This window comes from Pteronotus mesoamericanus, unplaced genomic scaffold (assembly GCF_021234165.1).
Source record: "Pteronotus mesoamericanus isolate MK-2021 breed Mesoamerican mustached bat unplaced genomic scaffold, CSHL_Meso_final contig_317, whole genome shotgun sequence".
Lineage (NCBI taxonomy): Eukaryota > Metazoa > Chordata > Mammalia > Chiroptera > Mormoopidae > Pteronotus > Pteronotus mesoamericanus.
Genome location: NW_026555133.1, coordinates 314,218 through 336,640, shown reverse-complemented (window position 1 = coordinate 336,640; position 22,423 = coordinate 314,218). Strand labels below are relative to the sequence as shown.

General features: G+C 46.1%; 1 protein-coding gene across 1 annotated transcript; it reads right to left on the bottom strand.

The window, feature by feature from the left end:
- Positions 1-302: 302 nt before the first annotated feature.
- Positions 303-21,729, bottom strand: CTC1 (CST telomere replication complex component 1). Its single transcript, XM_054575690.1, has 23 exons — positions 21,659-21,729; positions 18,766-18,929; positions 11,869-12,106; positions 11,509-11,720; positions 11,085-11,241; positions 7,850-8,140; positions 7,632-7,760; positions 6,843-7,075; positions 6,544-6,721; positions 6,247-6,447; positions 5,653-5,779; positions 4,968-5,082; positions 4,510-4,828; positions 4,333-4,422; positions 3,903-4,096; positions 2,945-3,033; positions 2,676-2,850; positions 2,324-2,401; positions 1,740-1,884; positions 1,588-1,652; positions 1,177-1,342; positions 943-1,069; positions 303-779 (listed from the first exon to the last, which is right to left on the bottom strand). The coding sequence occupies exons 1-23, from the start codon at positions 21,689-21,691 to the stop codon at positions 640-642; spliced, it is 3,666 nt and encodes a 1,221-aa protein (XP_054431665.1). The 5' UTR covers positions 21,692-21,729; the 3' UTR covers positions 303-639.
- Positions 21,730-22,423: the final 694 nt, after the last annotated feature.

Here is a 22,423-nt window from a genome sequence, read left to right as displayed (position 1 = left end):
CTCTCCTTAAGCCCATCTTGTACTTCCCAACAACTCTAGGTTTCCATACTTGACTTCTTCCCCAGCCCAACCTTGCTGAGACCATCCCAGCGATGCTGTTTACCCTGCCTCTAGTTAGCGCCAGTTTACTCCCTTTAGGGACTGACCTTTGATACCATTTCTTCTGGTGGACCAGAGGCTCTTAAAACCAGCTTTGGCATTGGTGGAAAACAAGGGCGGAAATGACGGTAAACAATGGGTTGGCTGCCAGATCAGGAGACCTGGCACCTCAGCAACAGCACAAGTGTAAAAATCATCACTAGAGCTTTATTGCAGGCCAAGGGGCAAGGCTTATGTTCCTCTAGCTGTGCCACAAGACAGAACCCAGGTTCTCGGGGCTACCCTGTGAGTGCAGGTACCTTGATCCCAACAGAGAGGAAATATGTACAGCACAATAATTTGCCTATTTCCACAATGTCCCCAAGGTAGGCTGGTACCAGAAAGAATATGAAGAAGGAGAAATTACAGTTAGTATTATACAGGAATCTGGGGTCCTAGTTAATCACCAAGGTAAGGGCCACAAGTGGGAGAAGCTGGGGCCCAGACCTCAACTGTTCCAACAGGGCATGAAAAACTTTCAGGCTATTGCTGAAGTTCAGGTTAGCAGAAGGAAGCAAATGTCCCCAGGGAGCTGGAGTGCTCTGGCTCCTGGATAGAGAGACATAACAATTGGATCCTGGGATTCACATGAGTCAGTAGAGGGAGCTCCCCACATTGGAATCGCTGTAGCCTAGGAGGTTCTGAGATAGGAAGAGAAGAAAATACATGTCTTATGCATGAGGCTTTTAGTCCCCATCCACCATTCTCCGCCCCAACTCCAGAAATCCCCTATCAATCCCTCATGGCTCATCCTCCTGGGACTCATCGGTCTGCACCCCCACCCATCCATTCTTACCTCCTTACCTAAAGGGACGATCTTGGAAGGTTTCCTCTCGAGCTCAAAAGAAAGCACAATTGGGCGGAGAACAGAGAGGCTGGTACAAAGTGTCCGGAGGAAGAAGGTCAAGGGCTCATCAATCTTGGCTGAGGACTAGAAAGGGAAACTCAGGATTAATCAGGACTCAAACTCCCAAACCTCCCACCAACCCCCCCTCAGGAACCTGGGTATCTGAGCCCCACCTTCCAGCCACATCTCACCTCGGGTTGGGCTCCTGGCCCTATAAATTGCAAGGCCACTTTCCCTGGCCCTCTGACAAGCTCTAGGAGGGAGGTCCACTCACTAGCACACAGCCCTAATGCTGCTGCCACATGATGATTCCTACAGGTCACCACAGCTTCGGCGGTCCCATCCTCCACCAGGAGCCTGGGGTAGGGGTACGGAATGAGAAACAGAACTCTCAGAGCAAATGCAGGTGTCAGTCACTTGTACCCAACATGCCTCCCTCTCCACGGTTTCATTTTTAACTCATTTACCCTCACTCATTCATTAAAAAATATTTATCAAGTAATTCCCACAAGGCGAGAATTCTGTTAACACAGGAACAGCACACAAGCGAAGTCACGTAATAGGGAAGTATACGGTGTGATGGGCACCGCAGGTGCTCTCACCTGATGTTGGCCTGGCTTACAGACGTCTGAGTGGGGCAAGTGGAACCCTGATGAGTACACCTTCCCTGGGGTGAAAAAAGTGATTGGAAAAATCCTCCTGGTCCCATCACATTCCCTCTGTCACCACGCATCCAACTTGTTCCCTCCCATACCTGGAGGGAGAGGCTGGTACAGTGAGCACACACCCAGAGCAGCTGAAGGCTGAAAACGGAAACAATATGGCAAGAGACAATGGCCTGGAATGGGGCCTGGCCACCCTGCAGCAGGTCAGCCAGGTAGATGCATGGCAGAGGAGCACTACAAAGAGAGAGAGAGGGAGAGACAGGAGTCAAGAAACAGTCAAAGGGGCTCTGAAGGCAGGGTGTGCTTGGGGGGACTCAGCGGGCACAGGGATGGGAGTAACAGCGGTTTCTGCACCCTCCAGGCAGCCCTGTGCTCCCCATTTTGATTTCTAATCTCCAACTGTCATCAATTGTTTCTCAGGCTTGAACCACCACGATGCTAGCCAAGAAATGATAGTTGCATTTTAGACTGAAAAGCCTTTAAGAGCCTAGAATACTAAATCTTTCTGGATCAAATGACAAATATTGGGCATTTATTATTTGGGGCTGTGGCTTAACAAATCCTGCTAGGATTGGAGAAGACTGTAGTTATGGAAAGAATTCTAGAGTAAGAAACATGTGTAGGATGTAGATGTGAGGCTGTGAAGTTTGGAATCAGGGCCTGGGGCACTGACCTGACTGCGGTTTCCGGGGGAAAACTCAGGACCTGTGTATAAGTGGAACACCGGAAGCAACAGTAAACATTGTGGGATCTGCAAGTGGAAGAGGAGGAGAAACAATTCAATTTGAGGTTGGAGCTGGGACTGTATCGCAGGCTTGGCCGCTCCCCTGGGGGACACACCCTAGCCCAGGCTCTATCAAAGCACAGGGAAGGACTGGTCTGGAGCACCTCGTGAGGGCAGAGTGCATACATTCCAGAGTAACATATCGAATGTAATCAGAAAAGGAGGTGTGTTGTAGCAGAGAGGAGAAGAGAAGCACATCAGTAGAGAGAGGAGAGGCCAGGCCAGCCACATAGATCTTCACCTGGAGACTCTTTTCTCCAGCTGGCCAAAGTAGACTCGGGCTCCTGGAAGGAGTCCCAGTGGGGGAGGCAAGTGTGGGTCTTCGATATATATGTCCAAGTGAGGGGGGAATTCCCAGTCAGCAGACTCGAGAGCCACGGTTAGCTTCACACACCCTCTCCTGGCCCCGGAGCTCCCTATGGAAGGAAAGGGGAGGGTCAGTGGTATCTGTCTGGATCACAAGGTCCCATCACTCCATTTTACATGTTCCCCCAAAGGAGTTCTCATTACCAGGCTTTGTCTGGAGAGGGGCCAGAAGTGGCTCACACAGTGTCCGTGACAGAATCTCAGCTGAGAAAGACACCAAGGAATCGGTGGAGCTGAAGGGTCAGAGAAATACAATGAGGATGGAGGCATAAGAAGGCAGAGAGAGAATGGAGAGTCAAGTCCAAGGACAGAGAAGGTAGCTAAAGTCGTCTGGTAGAACATTATCTATAAGGTCCTGAAAAATCTCACTCTGTGTTGAATCACCCATTAAAAGTAACAGGGCTTATGGGAAAAATAGAGTTGTGGCAGATCACTCAAAACCTATACAACTTTGTAACCAGAGGCCTTACCAAGAAGTACAGTACACCAGCAGAGGTAACTCTCTGCTTGTGCTCACCCCCGGAGCCTCAGTCAGTCTGTCACCTGCAGCTCTGTGGGCTGGAGCACACACCCGCTCCTTCAAATCACAGGTTCTTAAAAACATTCACTTCTAGTACAGACAAGTCTCCTAAAAATGACACACACAGTCCAGTAGGGTTTTGTTTGTTTGTGTAATACAGGGGGAAATATCTCTGCAGCCTCTTCATTTGCACTTGTAGCCCCAAAAAGCTTACATGAGGAAAGTATGGTTGTTCCGGAAGCCATAAACCAGCCACTTCTTATACTTAAGACTTTTCTCTATAGGTTTTCATCTTTTATCCTTACTTTTTTTTTTCCCCCCATGTATCTTACATTTCCTCTTACTGCTAAGACTTTTCCTGAATTGTGAGAAAGCCTGCTCATGATCACCTCAAGACAGTAACAGGCTGGGGGAAAATCAGGTATGAAACACAATTTCCGTCTTCCATTTACAGCATCCCCTAGGAGCTAAACGACATGAAAGAAACACTCTGTAGCAGAGAACCAACTGTCCACCAAACCTAACTACAGCAGAGGAAGAGAGTGCAGCCCAAATGCGCTGGAGAAGCTAGCAGACATTTACTTGCCACTGAGCAGGTCGGTCAGCGAGGATGCAGGCAGTGCCTTGTTGATGTTCGCCACATCTGGGGTGTCCGGGGAGCTCTCAAGTTCCAGGGTCCACTTGCTCTGGACAGTGAGGCAGGACGAGCATCCAGCCAACTCCAGAGGACGCTGCGACATGCAGGATGAACCACTGGCCTCAAACAACATTGGCGTCTGCCAGGAAATGAGAAGACAATGGTTTGAGTGTGTTCTAGTCCAGAGGAAGGTTCACAAAGTACTATGACGCAGTTTTGTCCTCTCCAGGGCCTGGTGAAGGAGTGACCTGGACACAGACAACGCCTCTATCTGATCCAGAAGACCTAGAGAACGGCCAGGCACTGGCACTTCCTCTCCAGACCCCAAGCGAAAAAAAGCTTTCTGGGGAAGGGCGAGTGAAGCAGGGTGCTCACGGGAGGGCCAGGAGCCACGAGTCGGTACACTTGCCCGGGGTGCAAGAACTCGAACCAGCGGACCGAGGAGCCGAGAAAGATGAGGAGAACCTGTGAGTAAGGAGAGCAAGGTCCTGGGGTTCCAGACAGGAGCCAGCAGCACAGGTCAAGCCCTAGGTTCTCGCAGTCCCAGCTTACCTTCTGATCCTTGTGCTTGTCTCCCTTGAGCTCAGGTGGGCCCCATCCAGTTCCCTCCTTCCTCTGAGTACCCGCAAGCCAGCTCCCTGATACATGGAAACTAAGGGTGGGCTTGGGCACCTCCAGACTGGCTCCCGAAGGGACACAAAAGTTCCTCTTCATCAGAGCCTCCTTGTGGGACAGCAAGAACAGCCGGCTCTGTCCTATGTGGGGACTCTCGGTCTCTATCTGAGGACATGTTGAGGAGGTGGCGGAGTGATGGAAGGGTCTGGGCACAGGCAGGATCATGGCATCGGCCAGAAGGAACTGGACATAGACTCTGTTGGGAGAGACAAGGAGTAGGTTTCTTAGTGGCATCAGAATTGGGTGCCGCGGGCCCCAGCGTTCCAACACTTGCACCAGGCCCTTCCCCTCTTCCTCAGAGACCCAGAGGAGAGCCACTACCCCAAGAAACCAACCTCGCCTCCTGCATCTGAATGAAGCCTGTCGTGCTCAGCTCCTTCCAGGAAGGAAAGTTGCTCCTGACATTCCTCTCTATGATTAACTGGAACTTCTCAGCCCGCACCAAGCAGCCTACAGGAAAGGTTTCCATTTTGACAATGGGAAGTGAAGGGAAGCAGACGACCCTGCGGATCTTGCTGCCCCGCCAAGGCCTGACCTGACCCCCACCTTAAGAGGGATGGCACCTCCGGGGAGAAACCACTCCACTTGCATGTCCAACTCCACCCTGGCATCCTAGGCTGAAAGGCCTCACTTTTCCTTTCTCACAGGTATGTAAATGCCTGTTCCTAGACCTAAAAACCTTTGCTTCCCATGATTGCCTTGTCTACAAATCCCAGCAAGTGCAAGGAAGACCGTTATCTTTCCCAACTAAGAATGCAGGAAGTGGGAGCTGCCGTCGTGCGGGGCAGGTCAGGCGCTTCGGTGGGAGACCAGAATGTTGGGAACTGGAGGCCTGGCTATGGAACCCCTTGCTCCTTTTCTCTACCCGCCAACACCGTCTCCCAAACATTTCCCCAGACCTGACTAACTTGATGCCACTTCAGCACCTCTAGAAAATCCCAGCAGGCGCTTCCCCCCACACTCCCTGCCCTGAGACCCTCTAAGCAACCACCACCTTCTCTCCACTTCTGAATTCCAAACCTATGAGCTGGGGGTCAGCGAGGGGCTGTGAGCGCTTGTTCAGGAGTAGACAGGGGAGGGAACTAGTTTGGTCCCGAAGTTGCAGACAACCTTTGTGAGATGAAGCCACCAGAACCCCAAGTAAAACCTGCAGGGAGGTAGAAAGGCAAGGTATCAAGTATTTATTAAGCAAATATTGAGCATTATAATGTTCTAGGTACTGTGTTAAATGTTAGCTACAAAGTAAACAAAAAAGACCTGGTCTCTGTCCTCAAAGAACTTATATTGAAGTTGGGAACACAGATGTGAAAAAAGCGCGTGTTCACACGTTTGGTAGTAGGAAAGAAAGTGTTCAAATCGGGTTAGAGAACCTCATCAGACATAGTAAGAAGTTTGGGTTTTATTTTACATGCACTGGAAGAAACAAGAAAAGGATTAAAGCAAGAGAGTTTTGTAATCCAAGTTACATTTTACCTCACTCTTTCTGGCTGCTGCAGGGAGCGGGTAGTCGAGTGAGAAGGCCAGTCAGTCACAGTGACAAGAAATTACTATGAAAGCGCTAGTGCAGGTGGCATGCGGAGGAAGTGCCCTGAGCCCTGCGGGAGCCCCACTTGCCTGGGCTGGCTGGAAGGTGGAGGGCCGCAGACAGATCGAGGACCAGGCCAGGCGCTGGTTGAGTTGGCAGCTGGTCAGGTGAAAAGCCTCTGGGAAGGGCAGGAGGGTCTTAGGGTCGAAGGAGGCCCAGGCCCGGCACTGCCCTTCTTCTTTTAGCGTGGCCAGAGTGGGGAAGGAGCAAGGAGTCTGCAGCCGAGCGTACTGTCAGAAGAGAAGAGAGCTCAGGCTGGGCACCCCATGTGCTCCTGCCACCCATGCACTGGCGCCGCCACCTGTCTCTCCCCCACGTCTGCCTACCTTCTGGAGTGGACAGCGATGCGGCTCTTCAAGGATCTCCTTGTGTGCGTTCCGACTGGGGACACGTGGTGGAGCTAGGACATCCAGGATAGGAGCCAGGAGTTGGAGTCCCAGGCTGGGGTTCCCAGGAGGGCGGCGCTGGAGGAACTGGTGGTGTCTCAGCACATGGGGACACAGCCTTAGGAAAGAAGCTGAGTCACTTCCCCCAAAGACCCTGCCTCTTCCAGGATCCTGCTTCCCCTGCAGTGGAAGCGTCCTACTCCCCCTGCCACCCCAGCCCAGCCCGTTGCCCTCCTCACTTGCAGGCCAGCTCCTCCAGGGTCTTGATAGCCCACAGGTAGAGGGGAAGTCCGAGCTGACGTTCCCATACCAGCTGCTCATACAGGGAGGCCCCCCAGACTTGGGGAGAAGACTGAGTCTCAGGCTTCTGACGAGAGAAGCCCCGAAGCAGAACGGCACCACGCAGACAAGGGGCTAGCACTGGCCTTTGGGTCCCTCCACCCACCGACTGGAGGAGGTGAACATCCTGGAGCTGGGGGAAAGCAGAAAAAGTGACAAAGCAGAGTGGACGCCAACTCAACAGCCCCAAGCAGAGTTAGCTGCAGCTTTCCACCGCCTGGGCTCCCAGGGAAACCCAATGTTGCCTTTGCAGGTGATTCTCCTTTCAGCCTCTGACACAACCTACTGTCCCTGGGGCAAGCCTTCCTCTCTCACAAGCACCACTAAGGCTTTCCGCAGGCCGGGGGCTCCTGGCTGGTGCGGCTTACCTACTCGCTGGACCACCTGACGTCATTCTGGCCCTAAGTACACTTGTGCTTCACCTCCACCAACTCCTTCTCCTGGTAGAAGGCCCTTCCGTGGAGGAGATGCTCTGGTTCCACCCCTCCTCCCCGTGCCCGCGACTCTACTTTCTGATCTGAGCTCTCATCCAAATCACTTAACAAGCACACATGCCCACCCATACACTTACTATTTTTATATTTTTGCTCTAAAGGTTCCCACCCTGCTGCAAAAAAAGACCAGCATATAAAGGCCAGAGAAGCTGTTGAGAAGCTTCTTTTTGCCACCGGCTCCGATCCCTCACATACCTCCAGAGAGACTCCAGGTCGCAGCACCCGCCTGAGGCCGTGGACTTGCTGGTAAGAGAGGCAGAGCCCCAGCTGCCCATCCAACTCATACAGGCCAGCAGCCTGATTCAGCACGCCAGTGACCGTTCCCTGCAAAGGGGCCAAAGAGTTCGAAGGGTCAGTTGATATTCACTTCATTCCCTGCCCCTCAAGCTCTAGGATCTCTCCCTTATGCTCACAGTATAAGATAAGAGTCTGGAGTCCCGGACAAGATCTTTTTGCATCTTCCTGTCTTGGATGTTGCTTGTCCTAGGGAGCGGCTTGGGGTCAGCCTCCAAGAGGGGTGCACCCAGCTCCGGTTGCAGGTCCAGCTCTTGCACACATTCTGGTTTCAGTGGCAACAGGTGAGACGAGGAACTGGTTGTCCAAACATGGTAACGGTAACCGTGAATCTTGGATACTCGCAGCTCAGTCAGCACATAGGCCCTACCAGGCCAAAGGGCTCGGTGCCAAACCAGCTGGGCAGGGACCTGGCTTGTGCAGAGGCAACATGGCACATGAGACGCGTCTCACAAAGCAATCCTTCTGTCAGAGTCCCTTTCCATCATGGTTGGAACTCAAAGGCCTGCTCCTCATGAGTTTTCTTTGCCTCATCTTCCTTGTTTGCCAATTAAATCTTAAGCCATAGAACTTTCAGGATCTCTCCCTTCTCACGGGAGATGCCAAAAGTTTCCCAATCCCTCCCCCAAGATACAAACCATCCCTAAAACTTCCTTACAAATACATAAACATTCCATTCAGAAAATTATGCCCTTTTTGCATTCCCCCATCCCACTCTATAACATATAAACAACTTCCATTTATTTAATCAATATACACTGGGTACATATGTATCCAGTATTAGGATGGATGTTAAGGGAAATATAAGAGACTGTTCCCTCTTCTCCAACATATTTCAAATCACTAGGGAAACACAGACACAAACCCAGGTAATAACAGGGAGCCATGTGTAATCAAGTGGCAAAAAGAATAGACATTTGCTAAAGTCTCAGGGAAAGAAAGAGGATAGGCTGGAATGATGAGGAAGGCCAAGTGAAAGAAGTGGAATTGAAGGACACCTCTGGTTTGTTGAAGTGGAGAAAGAGAAGGATGATTCAAGCAGGAGACAGCAACATAGAAATGTTTAGACCTTAGAATAAGCAAGGCAATTAAAACGCTGGCCAGGATAGAGAAAAAGAAATGTTCTTGGGAGTTGCAGGAGACAAGATGGGAGAACCAAGATGAGGGGAAAAACAAAACAACACAACCCAGAAATAACATGCTGAAGACTTTAATTTATAGGAAAATGAGAACTATCACAGTAGGAAAATAAAAATAAACACCTTACAGCAGGGCATCATATAGAATGGAGAAGGGTGGTTGGTGAAGAAACGTAAGCCCAAGGAATGAAAGGGACTGTTCATAAATGCAGGCATCTTCCAGGGCAGGCTCCTCCCGCAGGCCCAGCAGCGCTGCTGCCATGCTCAGGGGCGTCAGAACACACTGACAGTCAAGATACTTGAACTTCAGTCTCTTGTGCTCAGCTTCACACACCTTCATTTCTACTCTAAAACCAGCTAAGTACCCTCCATCAGACCTTGGACATCACAACTCGTACGGTATTATTGCTAAGACCTCTCTTAAGCTCCCTGCTTATGCAAAACAAGTAGTTAATAATGGTTTGACTGAACAAACAAATGACTAAATGCTGGTCCTTCCGCATCCCTCCTAGGACCTCCAATATCACAGCCCTTCTTTATTCAATGAGATCCTTCCTTTCCTCTGTTCCAATATGGCGTCACCACAGCTCCTTCCTCAACTCCTCTTCTAAGGCAAAAAAACAATCGAGGAAGACAGACCCTTGCCACCCCAGTGCCAAACACTGACGCCGACCCTCCCCAGCTGGGCCCTGTCGTGGCTAAGCAATCTCTTATCCCCAACCATCCAGCACAGCACTTACCCTGAACCTTTACTCTTTTCAGAGTCCAGGTCTCCATTATCAAGAAATGACCTCACTCTTCTAACAAAGAAGAAATTCACTGGGGTCATCTAGAGTGACAGTATGTCTCCAATGTCTCTCCAGCAGCCCCTAAGTATACCAAGATCCCTGCTCCCCTGAACTCCCAGGCTTATTCCAAAGCCCACCTCTGCACCCTCACAGGGCCTTGTGCATGTGCACGTGCACGTTCCCGTCGCAACCCTCACGGACCCGAACAGTAACTGTTTAAGAGCTTCCAGGGACAAGAGCCATTACCTTATTCAATTTTGTGCCTCTGAACTGACCAAAGTGCCTGGCATTATAGTACATACTTGATAAAGGTTGAATGTTGGTACAGGTGGTTCTCCAGTCCTGAATAGCCTCCCCTCTCTTCTAGTGATTTAAACCCTGTCCAACCTTCAAGACCCAGGTCAAGTCTAAACTCTCATAAGGCTTCCCTCCATATAATAAACTCCCTGACCTGCTAACAGCAGTTACAAACTATACCACCCATCTTAGAGTTTACATACAGTTTTGGATCACTCTATGCTAACTTCATAAATTAATACCATATAACATTTACAACAAAATTGTAAACTGCCCGTGGGGCTTATCCTACTTTAGTCACCCTGCAGAAATTTAAGTGCATTTCAGAGATTTCTCTCTTGCCATCTTGACATATAGTACATGAATGAGCCAACTGCGCCTGCACCGGCTTTTTGAATGGTCTCTAGAAAAGTTAAAATATTCTAAAGTAAAGAAAATACAATACATAAACACTTCTTTAACCCAGGAGGAAAAAGTAAGATCAGAAATTTCAGTGTCTTCTGAGAATTTTGTTTTAGCGTTTTCAGTTCCAATATACTCTAGTCACTGTTATTCAAGCTCATGACACACACAGACACAGTTAAGAATTCTAACAGTGCTAATAAATTTCAGTTTCTTTTTTTGATATGCATGTTTAAAAGCCTTCTCATGCTTTCATTGTTTTGAATGCTTTTGGAACCTCATTCAGGTAATTATATAAGTCATATACAAATAATAAGTGTAAAAATTAATGATAGTAAAATTGTACCAGTTGATAGAATCAAAAATAAGTACCAAGTTTTAACAAAGTGTATGTATTCAATCTCTTAATGATGTTCCAGGTAAGTACTTTTCTTGGTCATCCTTCCAAGGCAGAAGAAAAACAAGTGATTCTGGCAGGTTTTCAAAATGTCACATGATAAAAAAAAAGTTGTCTATTCAATGAACTGTGCAGCAGAAGTCTATTTCCTACCTCCTGTAGACAGGAGTGACATTACCTGGAACTGTCCCTCAACATAAACTGTTCCAGAAAACAACTCTCCCCAGCTGTCCTCCTTTCCTACACGGTTCCGCATATGATGTTATTTTCCTAGTAAAAGTTCTAACACCCTTCCACATCCCCACGCCCCTGAACTGACCCTAATCCTCACCTGCACAATGATGGATACACAGCTGCCAGCTTGGCTGCCAGCTGGGGACGATTCACCTAGAGACAGGATGAAGTAAGTTTTCTTTTGACTTTTCACCAGAGCACTCAATCGAACCAGCTTCCCGGCCAGGTTTCGCTGCACAACTCTGAGCTTGCTACTAAAGAAGGTAGAACAAAGAGAGAAAAAAATCATTATTTTTCTTCTTTGCCCCTACAAATGCCTCCCCTTCCCTGTGAAGAATAATCCAATAGTGATGTAAAATTGCTATTTTCCCACAGCTATTCCAAAGAGGCCTATCGTTCCCTCGATTTGGAACATTCCATCAATATTACTCTCAATACCTTTCTCCCCTTCTTTCCACTGACCCGCCATCACCCTCCCAGTTTCAGAGTGCTCCCCCCTCCCCTAGAGAGGGAAGAATTACCTGTGCCTCAGTAGGCGGGAAGCAGCCTCCGGGTAGAGGACAGGAACGGGGGTAGAAGGGCCAGTACTGACGGTCAAGGGCAACACTGGCACGGGGCCACCCCAGAGCTCCAAGTGCCCTTTCCCTGAGGATTCCCACCTAGCAGGAGGAAGGTAACTCCAACTGGGGAACAGAAAGAGATGGCCCAACCAAGAAAGATCCAGATCTATGAGCTAGAAAACACCAAAACCAAGAGTTAGTCAGGATCCTAGCATCCCATTTACCTGCCTCAGCCTTTGTTTCCTGAGACTTAATTGCCTCGTTCCCTAGACACCAGTCTTATTAGGATCTGAGGCATCTGACTTTCTCCTTCCTACTCACCTCGCAGCCCAGGGTACCAGTGTTATCTTTCACATAGAGGCTTCCGTTCCTGTCCTCTTGTTCTGAGTCCCCTGATAGGTCTGTTAGTGTCCCTAAAAGTAACAGCCGCTCCCGGGGCAAGGGGCTCCCACTCAGTCCAGCCTCTTGAGCCCACGTCTGGTACGCAGCACTGCTCCAGGACAGGTGGCTGCAGCATGGCAGGCGCTGGTGGCTCCTGAGGTCCCGCACTGAGACAAAGCTGCAGAATGAAGGGAGAAAATTCTTGCAAAGCTGTGTCCAAGCCTAGGAAGTTACCCTCAGCCCTGACAAATCCCCCAATATCCCAAGGAAAGGTCAGTGGGGAAACATGGACTAAGACAGAAGTTTGATTGGTTGAAGGGGAAAAAGCTGGGGCAAGGAGCCTAAGAAAATGAGGATGGGATCTGGGTTCAAAGATTGGGCAGTCTAGGAAGAAAGTAGGGAAGAAAGTCTATGCTGAATAGTATCTTGAACAAGATAGTGTCACAGAAAGGACCCAGAGAAATGAAGCAGGTATGCAAGAGTGGCCTGAGGAGATGAGTGTAGGGAGAACACTTTATAGATGCCACAAACAGTTCCCTTGACAACATCTCCTCTCTTAAATTCACAGAAAACTTCAATGGGGCCGCATAGGCATCTTCCTAATGGCTCAACCCCAATGGTACCAGCCAGGCTTCCTTCCTAGTCTAGAATGTCCTATTACTAGAGCCTAGCTGTGGAGCTGAGGATGAAATGGGAGTTGGTATCAAGAGTTTCCTAATCCTTTATTTTTTTTCAGTTAACTTTTATTTTTATTCTTATTTTTTAAATTTTAAAAAATATATTTATTGATTTTAGAGAGAGAGGAAGGAAGAGACAGAAACATTGATGTAAGTGAGAGAGAAACATCAATCAGTTGCCTCCCATATGCTTCCTGACTGAGGATTGAACCTGCAACCTAAGTATGAGGCCTGACTGGGATTCGAACCAGCAACCTTTTGGTGTATGGAATGACACTCCAACCAACTGAACCACCTGGCCAGGGCACATATGGCCTCTTAATGTAAATTAGATTAAGCCGGTCCTCTCCCTATTTTTTATTTTTTTCCTCCCCTTAATTCCCCTCTACCCTACACCCCCATGTCACATCAGCATTTTCCACTACCCTTAGTTCATGTCCAGGGTCATACATATAGGTTCTTTGGCTTCTCCATTTCCTATACTATTCTTAATCTCCTCCTGTCTATTTTGTACCTACTATTTATGCTTCTTATTCCCTGTACCTTTTCCCCCATTCTTCCCCCACCCTCTCCCTTCTGATCTTCATTTCTGTGATTCTGTTCCTGTTCTAATTGTTTGCTGAGTTTGTTTTCGTTTTTTCTTTAGGTTCAGTTGTTGATAGTTGTGAGTTTCTTCTCATTTTACTGTTCATAGTTTTTGATCTTCTTTGTCTCAGATAAGTCCCTTTAAAATTTCATATAATAATGGCTTGGTGATGATGAACTCCTTTAACTTAACCGTATCTGGGAAGCACTTTATCTGCCCTTCCATTCTAAATGATAGCTTTGCTGGATAGACTAATCTTGGATGTAGGTCCTTGCCTTTCATGAATACTTCTTTCCAGCCCCTTCTTGCCTGCTAGGTTTCTTTTGAGAAATCAGCTGTTAGTCTTATAGGGAACTCCTTTGTAGGTAACTGTCTCCTTTTCTCTTGCTGCTTTCAAGATTCTCTCTTTATCTTTAATCTTGGATAATTTAATTATGATGTGCCTTGGTGTGTGTTTCCTTGGGTTCAACTTCTTTGGGACTCTCTGAGCTTCCTCGACTTCCTGGAAGTCTATTTCCTTAGCCAGATTGGGGAAGTTCTCCTTCATTTTTTTTTTTTCAAGTAAGTTTTCAATTGCTTGCTCTTTCTCTTCTCCTTCTGGCACCCCTATGATTCAGATGTTAGAATGTTCAAAGTTGTTCCAGAGGCTCCTAAGTCTCTCATTCATTTGAATTCTTGTTTCTTCATTCTGTTCTGGTTGAATGTTTATCTCTTCCTTCTGCTCCAAATCGTTGAGTCCCGGTTTCCTCCCCTTTACTGTTGGTTCCCTGTATATTTTTATTTATTTCACTTTGCATAGGCTTCACTTCATTTTTCCTCCACTTTGTGACTATACTCAACCATTTCTGTGAGCATCCTGATTACCAGTGTTTTGAACTGTGCATCTGAACTGTGCATGATAAGTTGACTATCTGTTCATCGCTTAGTTATACTTTGGAGCTTTGATCTGTTCTTTCAGTTGGGCCATATATCTTTGACTCAGCACACCTGTTATAGTGGAAGGGGCGGGGCCTTAGGTATTGGCCAGGGCAGGGCAACCCAGGTCACTGTGTTGTGATGCTGTATATGGGGAGGGGTCTGAGAGGGAACAATGCCACTCGCTGGGCTCTCAGCGGGCTTTCAGTCACTGCCCCTGCTACCTACAAGCAAACTGGGCCCTTCTGGTGCTGATTCCTGGATGGGCGCGGTTGTGTATGATCTAGGACCCTATGGGTCTCTCCAATGAACTCTACTTTGAGGCTGGGAGTTTCTCCCACCACTGCAACCCCCACAGGTTTTTACCTCCAGAGGGTTTGAGGCTTTCTTTTCCCACACTGGAACCCTGGGTTGCGTGGTCTGTCACTCCCCAGCTGTTCCTCCCGGTTTATCCTCAAACAATTGTGGGACCACCTGGCCCACCAGCCTCCGCCTCATCTTGCTGCCTGTCTCCATCCCTCCTACTGGTCTGGATGAATGTTTCTTTAGCTCCTTGGTTGTCAAACTTCTATATAGTTCAATTTTCTGGCAGTCTGGTTATTTTTTGTTTTTAAATTTGTTGTTGTCCTTCTTTTGGTTGTGTGAGTGGCAAAATGTATCTACCTATGCCTCTATCTTGGCTGGAAGTTTTCAAGAGTTTCCAAATCTTAAGAGATAGACGAGATTAGCCATTTTTAAAGTGTTGCAACACTGCTGAGTCGCTATTCATTGTAAGGTGTATCCTAAGTAATTTGATAAATAATAGTTAAATTAGCAAAGTTGTGGTAGGCTAACATCTTTGAATATCATCATTCCACACATTTGCATCCCCATGATTTTTTGAGTATAAATGAAGCAGGACAAGTTTACAAAATATCACGATTTACCCTTGTTGTACCATGAACATCACCCATGTATGAGTACTGAAGAGTGGGAATGCCCACTCCCCTGTCACATGTTTCATTCCTTCCCAAGTGGCTTTGGAGCAGATAAAAGGCAAAGACACAAACTAACATGTGTTGAGCCCCTGTTATGCATATGCTATGCTGGGTCTGTTCATGCTCGATATTGTACTGAATCTTCACCAAAACCCCTCATAAAACCACAAATGGAGAGAGAGAGGTTCAGGCAAGGCCTGTGTGCCTTTCTCAAAAGCCCATGTTCTTTCTCTGTTTCCCTACTTCTCTAAAGGCCCAGGAAAAAGTAATGGGAGAGAGCTGATTCTCTACCCTTCAGGACAGAAACCTAAAAATAGCAATCACTTTTCCCAGATTCTTTAGAGTCCGAGTCAGGACTGAAGGTAATAACCTGAAATCCTTTGCATCTGTCATTGCTCTTCAACTTTCAAGGCCGAGCATAGGGCCTAGCACACAGCAGACAATCAATGAAGAATGAAAAAAATTAGTGTTATTTTTATCTTTCAAATTTCTATACCAAATTTACATTTATCTTGAATAACAAAAAACTTAAAGGTTCCAGTGTCCTAAAAACCACTGATTTACCACTTTTCCATTTTTCTAGTAATGCCAGAATTTTGAGATTTGGACCTTCCTGTAATTACATGGTGATTACTGAGGTCACTAGTCACCACCAGTGGGAGACCCCAACCCCAGAGCAGTAGAGACTTCATGGGCATCACAACTCCTTCAACTACAAGTAGTTCTCCTGTCCCAGGACTTTTCCCACACTAGCTGGGCAGCTTTCAAATGAGATCTCATTCTGTATTTAAAGAAACAATGTACTCTTAAAAATTATGAACATGAATTGTAAGTAAAGAAAGGAAAAACAGAGTCCAATAGAGTTAAATGAGAAGAGTTACAAAGGGGGAAAAGAGCCTCCAGGTAACAGGACCCTCAAAAATTACTTTGGAATTAAAATATTTAATGCCTATCAAGTAGACCAAAAAAAAAAAAAAAAGTAAAAACCATGTAAGAAAAAAGTTCAGGGTACAGATGTATGTTGGTATGTGTGTCAACTAGTATGACTCCATTGGAGAGCAATGTGAAAACAGCTACTGAAGCTAAGGGTGTTCATACCCAATCAGCCTGCCCTTCCTTTCAGGACACTGATTACTTAAAAAGAAGGCGTAGGGGAGAACTGGACCAGGATAAAGCACTTACGAGACCTCGCTAAATCTAACATTTTACTTCTTCTGAAGAACTAAAGCAAATGTGGCAAAATGTTAAGGTTTTTAAAAGTTGAACCTTAAGTACCTGGCTAATCACAATGCCAACAAGCACACTGTTTAGCTCAGCTGACTCTTTTTCTGCAGGCGAGACTTTCTCAGTGAAGACAGCAGTGTGTTGATTTACATTCTGGTGGACCAGCATTTTTAGTTAGCACTGGTTTATTATTTATTTATTTGGTTTGCAATTCTTTTTGTCTTTATTCTGAAGCTACATAGTTCAAGTAAATCTTTCACCCTTCTGTGTAGTTATGAATAGTATTTTAATGTATTTGTTTCTCTCAGTACTCCATTTTAGGAGTTTCCCCCCAGATCCTTGTTGATTCTAATCTTTTAAAATTAAATTTATTGGGGCAACATTGGTTAATAACACTATATAATTTCCAGGTGTACAAGATTATACTTCTTGTGCTCCTCACACAAAGTCTAATTTCCCTCTCTTACCTTGGATGTGACCCCTTTACCCAGCTCACCCTCCCTCCACCGTTTCCCCTCTGGTAATCACCATTCTGTTGTCTAAGAGTTTGTTTTTTTGTTTTGCTTGTTGACTTTCCGTTTTACATTCCACAGGAGTAAAATCATACAGTTTTTGTCCTTTTCCATCTCACTTATTTCACTTAGCATAATACTCTCAAAATCCATCCATGTTGTTGCAAATGGTAATTATTTCATGTTTCTTATGGCTGAGTTGTATTCCATTGTGTATGTATGTACATGTATCACATTTTCTTTATCCAATCATCCATCAATGAACACTTAGATTGTTTCCATGTCTTGACTATTGTAAATAATGCTGCAATAAACATAGGGGTACATATATCTTTATATGTAAGTGCTTTCATACTTTTGGGGAACATAACCAGAAGAGGAATTGTTGGACCATATGGTAGTTCTACTCTTAGTTTTTTGAGAAAGCTCCATACTGTTTTCCATAGTGGCTGCACTAATTTACATTCTCACCAACAGTGTACAGGGTTCCCCTTCTTCCATATCCTCTCCAACGTTTGTTATTTACCATTGGTTTATAATGAAGTCCATGGATGAGAAAAATGGCACAGAATTTTGGAAATGGTGTTTTGGATAACAAAGAGTACAGTTAAGATGTCTTCTCACCAAAGATCCCGTCTTTACTGACTGAGACAGACTGCCAGGCTGAGAGGATTAGAAGCAGGTGAAGGGAGGGCCAGGGAAAAAGTACCTTCTCTCGGGTTTGGGAAATTACAAATTCAACAAAGCTAAACAGATTTCTACCTTTTTTATTTTTTAAAAGATAAACGCACAGTGATTCGTATACTCACATATTATAGAATACCACAGAGCAGTTAAAATAAATGGGTTAGAGCTATCAATAAGAATAAATCTCAGAAGCATAATGTGAAGTGCAAAAAGCAAACTGCAAAGGACATATATAAATGGTATTTATATAAATACTAAAGGTATGCAAAACTACTATATATTGATTAGGGATAAATACATGTGTAGTAAAAATACTAAAGATATTCACATAAAGAATAGATCCCCTTTTCAAGACAGTAGGTACTTGTATAAGGAGGTGTCTTTTTGTAGGATTTTCAGAGTCTTTAATATGTTAATGAGTCTCATGACTCTTCTAGAATAGCTTATCATATCCAATGTCTCTCAAATTTATTTAGCCATGAGCCTTTCTTAAAAAAACAAAAAAAAAAACAACAAACATTTTATTTTGAGAGTACATTAAAGCTGGGGACAGTGAAACAAGGAAGGGCTAGCATAGAAGCAGCATCAGGAGAGAGCCGAGGTGCGGCTGCTCTGGCTCATTGGAAGTCAGAGGAAAGGGGCCTTGGGACCGGCGGGGCGGGGGGAGCTAGGGATGAGCTGCCACTGCTCATTGCTCCCTCCCCCTCTGCAAGTCTCACGGGGTCCCTTAGAGCAGGTCCCTTAGAGCGCAGATGTGCACCTGTGGGGGAAGAAGAGGCAAAGGGAAAGGGGCGGGCGTGCTCCCGGGAGGAAGAACGTGCCCATGGAGCCCTTTTCTTGTGCTATTTTATTAATATTGCCTATGAAATAATAGGCAAAAAAACAGAAATACCTTTCAAAGACCTTAAACTCAAGTGTTCTTAAATACTACTATCTGCACTTGGTGGATCATAGTTTCCTAATACAGAAAATGAAATGGTATCAGTTTTTCTCCCCACTTAAGAGTTCTTTCTTTAAATTTTCTTTCAATCTTCTTCTTGTCTTCTCCCTTCGTTTTCTTGTCTTTAAACTTTACTTAAGCCAATTTTGGAAAACTATGGGAAAAGCAAAGCAGCTTGATGGAGAATGAAAAAGTGTGGCAGACAGGAGGTATGTTCATACCACCTTTTCTTCCTCTTAGCAAGTTTACCCTCACTCTTCTCAGGTCCTTCCTCTCCAACTCCGAACTGAACTACCCCCTGAACCCCACCTCTCCTTACCTGTAGCTGAGGGGCAGTGTAAAACCCTGGTTCCTTCCCTGAGACAACCACGTAGTCTTCACACAGTCAATTACCAACTGAGTCAACTGGACATTAGTCTCCTTGCCAGCTGGACACAGGGTCTCTTGGATGAAGGCCTGGGCAGCCTCAAGCCAGGTTTGTTCCTGAGGAAAGTGAATCTAGTTAAAACATCTTCAGGACAACGCTGCCAACCAAGGATATTTTGGAAAGAATAACAGGGGAAAAAAAATTAAGAGGCCATGTAAAATCAATAAAGAGAACATGTAAAGGAATTTAGAGCTTAAAGAAACCTTAGAAATCTTTAGTCCAGCTATATAATCAACTCAGACAGCTGGCCATCCAGCTTTGGTCTTGCCCCTTTCTCTAACGACCTGCACCAATGCTTAAAGTGCTCAAGTGGAATTTTTACTCCTCTGTGATCCCTTCTCTGACCACCCCAGGCAAAATGCTGTTTCCTCCTTGAAACTCCCACAGCACCTTGCACATACCTGTATTAAGAGCAATGATCACCAAAGAGAATGGAACTCCATTTTATGTACAGTCTGGTTCTAAAGCCAGCAAGTTGAAAAAAATATTGGTCAAAATCACCCTTTAAAAAAAAAAGTCTCTTATATTGCCCATAAAGAATAGGATATAGTACTATATAGCAATATACATGAAAACAGAGATATGCCTAATAATGAATAGTATACAAAAAGGACATTAGTAGAGTGTAATTTTTTTAATCCTCACCCAAGGATATGTTTTTATTGATTTTTTGAGACAGAGGAAGGAAGAAAGAAACATCGATCAGTTAGTTTTCTCCCGTACACTCCCGAGCTGGGGCTCAAACCCACAACCTAGGTATGTGCCCCTGACAAGGAATCGAACCCGCAACCTTTTGGTGTACAAGAGGACGCTCCAACTGAGTCATCTGTCCATTTGAATTCCCATAAGCTAAATACATATATAATAGAATCTCATTAGATTTGTTTCTTGTTCCACCTTTTCTGCTAAGATGTGTGCTTTTTTACTAAGGAGGACATGAACCATATTTGTATACTTGCCACAGATTCTGAACACATAATTGCCTCTATGAAGATAACTCTAGGGCACAGTACCAGCTTGGCTTACTCCCAGTGCTAGGCAGCTTCATTTTATAATTCTGACAGAGTTTAATACTTAGGGGGAAGGACCTTTATCCTTCTTAGTCCCCACTGATAATTCTAAAGCATTATAGGTCTATCCCTACTCCTCCAATGCTCCCCTATTAGCCCTCTGGTCAATCCTCCACATTCAGTTAATCTTTAGCAAAAACCAGTCTTCAAGTTCTAGATGACCTCAGTGTCCTTGTGGACACCACCATTGACTTTCACCTTCACTCCGCCTCGGCCGAACACTCATTCATGGCCAGGGTTGTCACACTTGACCAGGCCATCATTCAGAACTGCCCACCAGCATAATCACAGCTCATACTTCTTGTCTTCCTCACTTGGTCATCTTTTTTAGCCCCCATTCCTCTGAAAGCCTGTCAATTGCCTCGTACATTGAACACTACCGTTTCTCAAAGCTGTACCTCAGAATCATCCGTTTTATTAAAAATGCAGGTGATTTTTTAGATGATCTCATTTACTAATCAGAATGAGGTGGGCAGAGTATTTTAAATAAACTCCCCAGGCTGATACTGGCATAGGCTGAAGTTGGAGAACACTAGGCTTTCCTCTCAATGACCTCACCCACTGGATGTCACTGACAGATGCTGACTGTTCCTAAATCTCTACTTTAGCCCTAGTTACATCCTGTGTCTGTCCGTTTCTCCACCTGGGCAACCTACAGGCACCACTGATGCTCACCACTGACTTTTCACAAAATCCACTCCTCTTCCAGGGCTAACTCAGCAAATAGCACCCTGAACCAAACAGTTCCACCCTGAAACCCGGCCGTCCCCTTAACTCCCTTCCGTTCCCTCCGTAAGGCCCAAGTCCTCTGGATCTATCTCCTTAATACATTTTTTAACTCTGGTACCTCAACATTGCTGCCGTGGTTGGGATCATCATCCTCTCTCACAACACTTCAACCACAGCCTCCTAACTGGTACTCTCTAGACCACTCTCTGCACTGTTACCTTGAGAAATGAAAACACAAATCTCATCCGGTCATTTTTCTGCTTAAAATCCTTACTAACTTCCAATTGTCCTCAGGTTAAAGTCGCTGCTTAGCTAGACTTAAAAGACTGTCAGCCCTGGCTGGTGTGGCTCAGGGGACTGAGGGCTGGGTTGGAGGCCAGGTCCCCAGTTTCGGGCGTGTGAGAGGCAGCCGATCGGTGTTTCTCTCCCTGTCTCCTTCCCTCCCCAACTCTAAAAATAAATAAATAAAATCTTTAAAAAAAAGAAAAGACTCTCAGCTCTGATCCCTCCATCATTACTCGGTTGGACTTCTTGAATTTTTCAAAGACGCCTTCTCTACTTCTTGCCTTTAAACATGTTTTTACTTCTGCCTTGAAACCTTCTTCGGTGCTTTTTGCTTTGCTAACTCTTACACGCACTGAGTCTCAAAAGCTTTTCCAGATTATCAGTAACACTGCGTCACGGGTCTCCATCAAGAACCCACAGCATACAGTTCGCCGTGAGTCTGCTCCTGGCTGCCCACAGGACTTGAAGTCTAGAGAGTGGACCGACGTGTGTTCAGGGACCACAGCGGGGGCCACAGGAAAGAAGGAATAAACGTACTTGCAGAACCAGTGAAAGCGGTAGGACAAGCAGCTTCACAGGTTCCCCCTCGTCCGGGGGGGGGCAGCGAAGTCAGGGAAGCAAAGAAACAGGGGGGAGAACAGGAAAATAAAGGAAATCGGGACAGACAAGAAAAAGGACGTGAGACGCAGACCAGCACTCACGGAGTCAAGTGCCTGAGGGCGACAAACCGCCATCACACACCGGCGGCTCTGCCGCGGGAGGTAAGCAAACCGCCGTTGGCGCGAGGACTCACGGGAGGGCCTCTCTGTGGCGTCATCATCGGGCGCGGTCCGTCCGGGCTCCACCTCGGGCTCCTCCCCACCCAGCATCCTCAAAAGCTGTGTGTGTCCCTGCCAGCTCTGCCTTCTCAGGCACCTGGATTTCCCTTACCCAATAAGATCCTGTCTGGTATCCCTAGAATGGGGGCAGGGAAGCTCAGGACCTCAAACACAGCCGGCCTGCTTGATGACACATAGCATCTTTAGATTTGCCTGATCTAGCCGAGCAGAGAGAAGTGTTTCTTCCTCAACGCAGCCATAGTACATCATTCATACATTGCTGTAATTCCTAACTGTTTACCCGACTTGGGTGTGAGTAGTTAGGAGCTTTATGCTATTTATTCTATTTATCTTTGTATTCTGGTGCCAACTCTTTTGGCAACAAGCACTGTTCCCAAAGGAGTTGAAAAACATATAGCTACACACTAAAATGTTTTGGGGGTATTTATTGAAGCTTTTTTCATAATTGCCAAAACTAGGAAACAACCAAGATGCCCTATGGTAGGTAAATGGACAAATTGTGTTACATCCAAACAAGGGATATTACTAAGCTCCAAAAAGAAATGATCTACCGAGTCGTTAAAAGACATGGAGGAAACTTCAGTGCATATTACTAAGTGAAAGAAGCCAATCTGAAAAGGCTGAGTA

What these genes read in the sequence shown, in the direction of transcription:
- CTC1 (XM_054575690.1), bottom strand. Translation starts at nt 21,691, where the DNA reads ATGGCGGTTTGTCGCCCTCAGGCACTTGACTCC. An exon ending in GTGTATCCATCATTGTGCAG is followed by an intron (nt 8,141 to 11,084) that starts GTGAGGATTAGG and finishes TGCACAAGCCAG; the next exon opens with GTCCCTGCCCAGCTGGTTTG. An exon ending in CGCTGACCCCCAGCTCATAG is followed by an intron (nt 5,083 to 5,652) that starts GTTTGGAATTCA and finishes CCTTTCCTGTAG; the next exon opens with GCTGCTTGGTGCGGGCTGAG.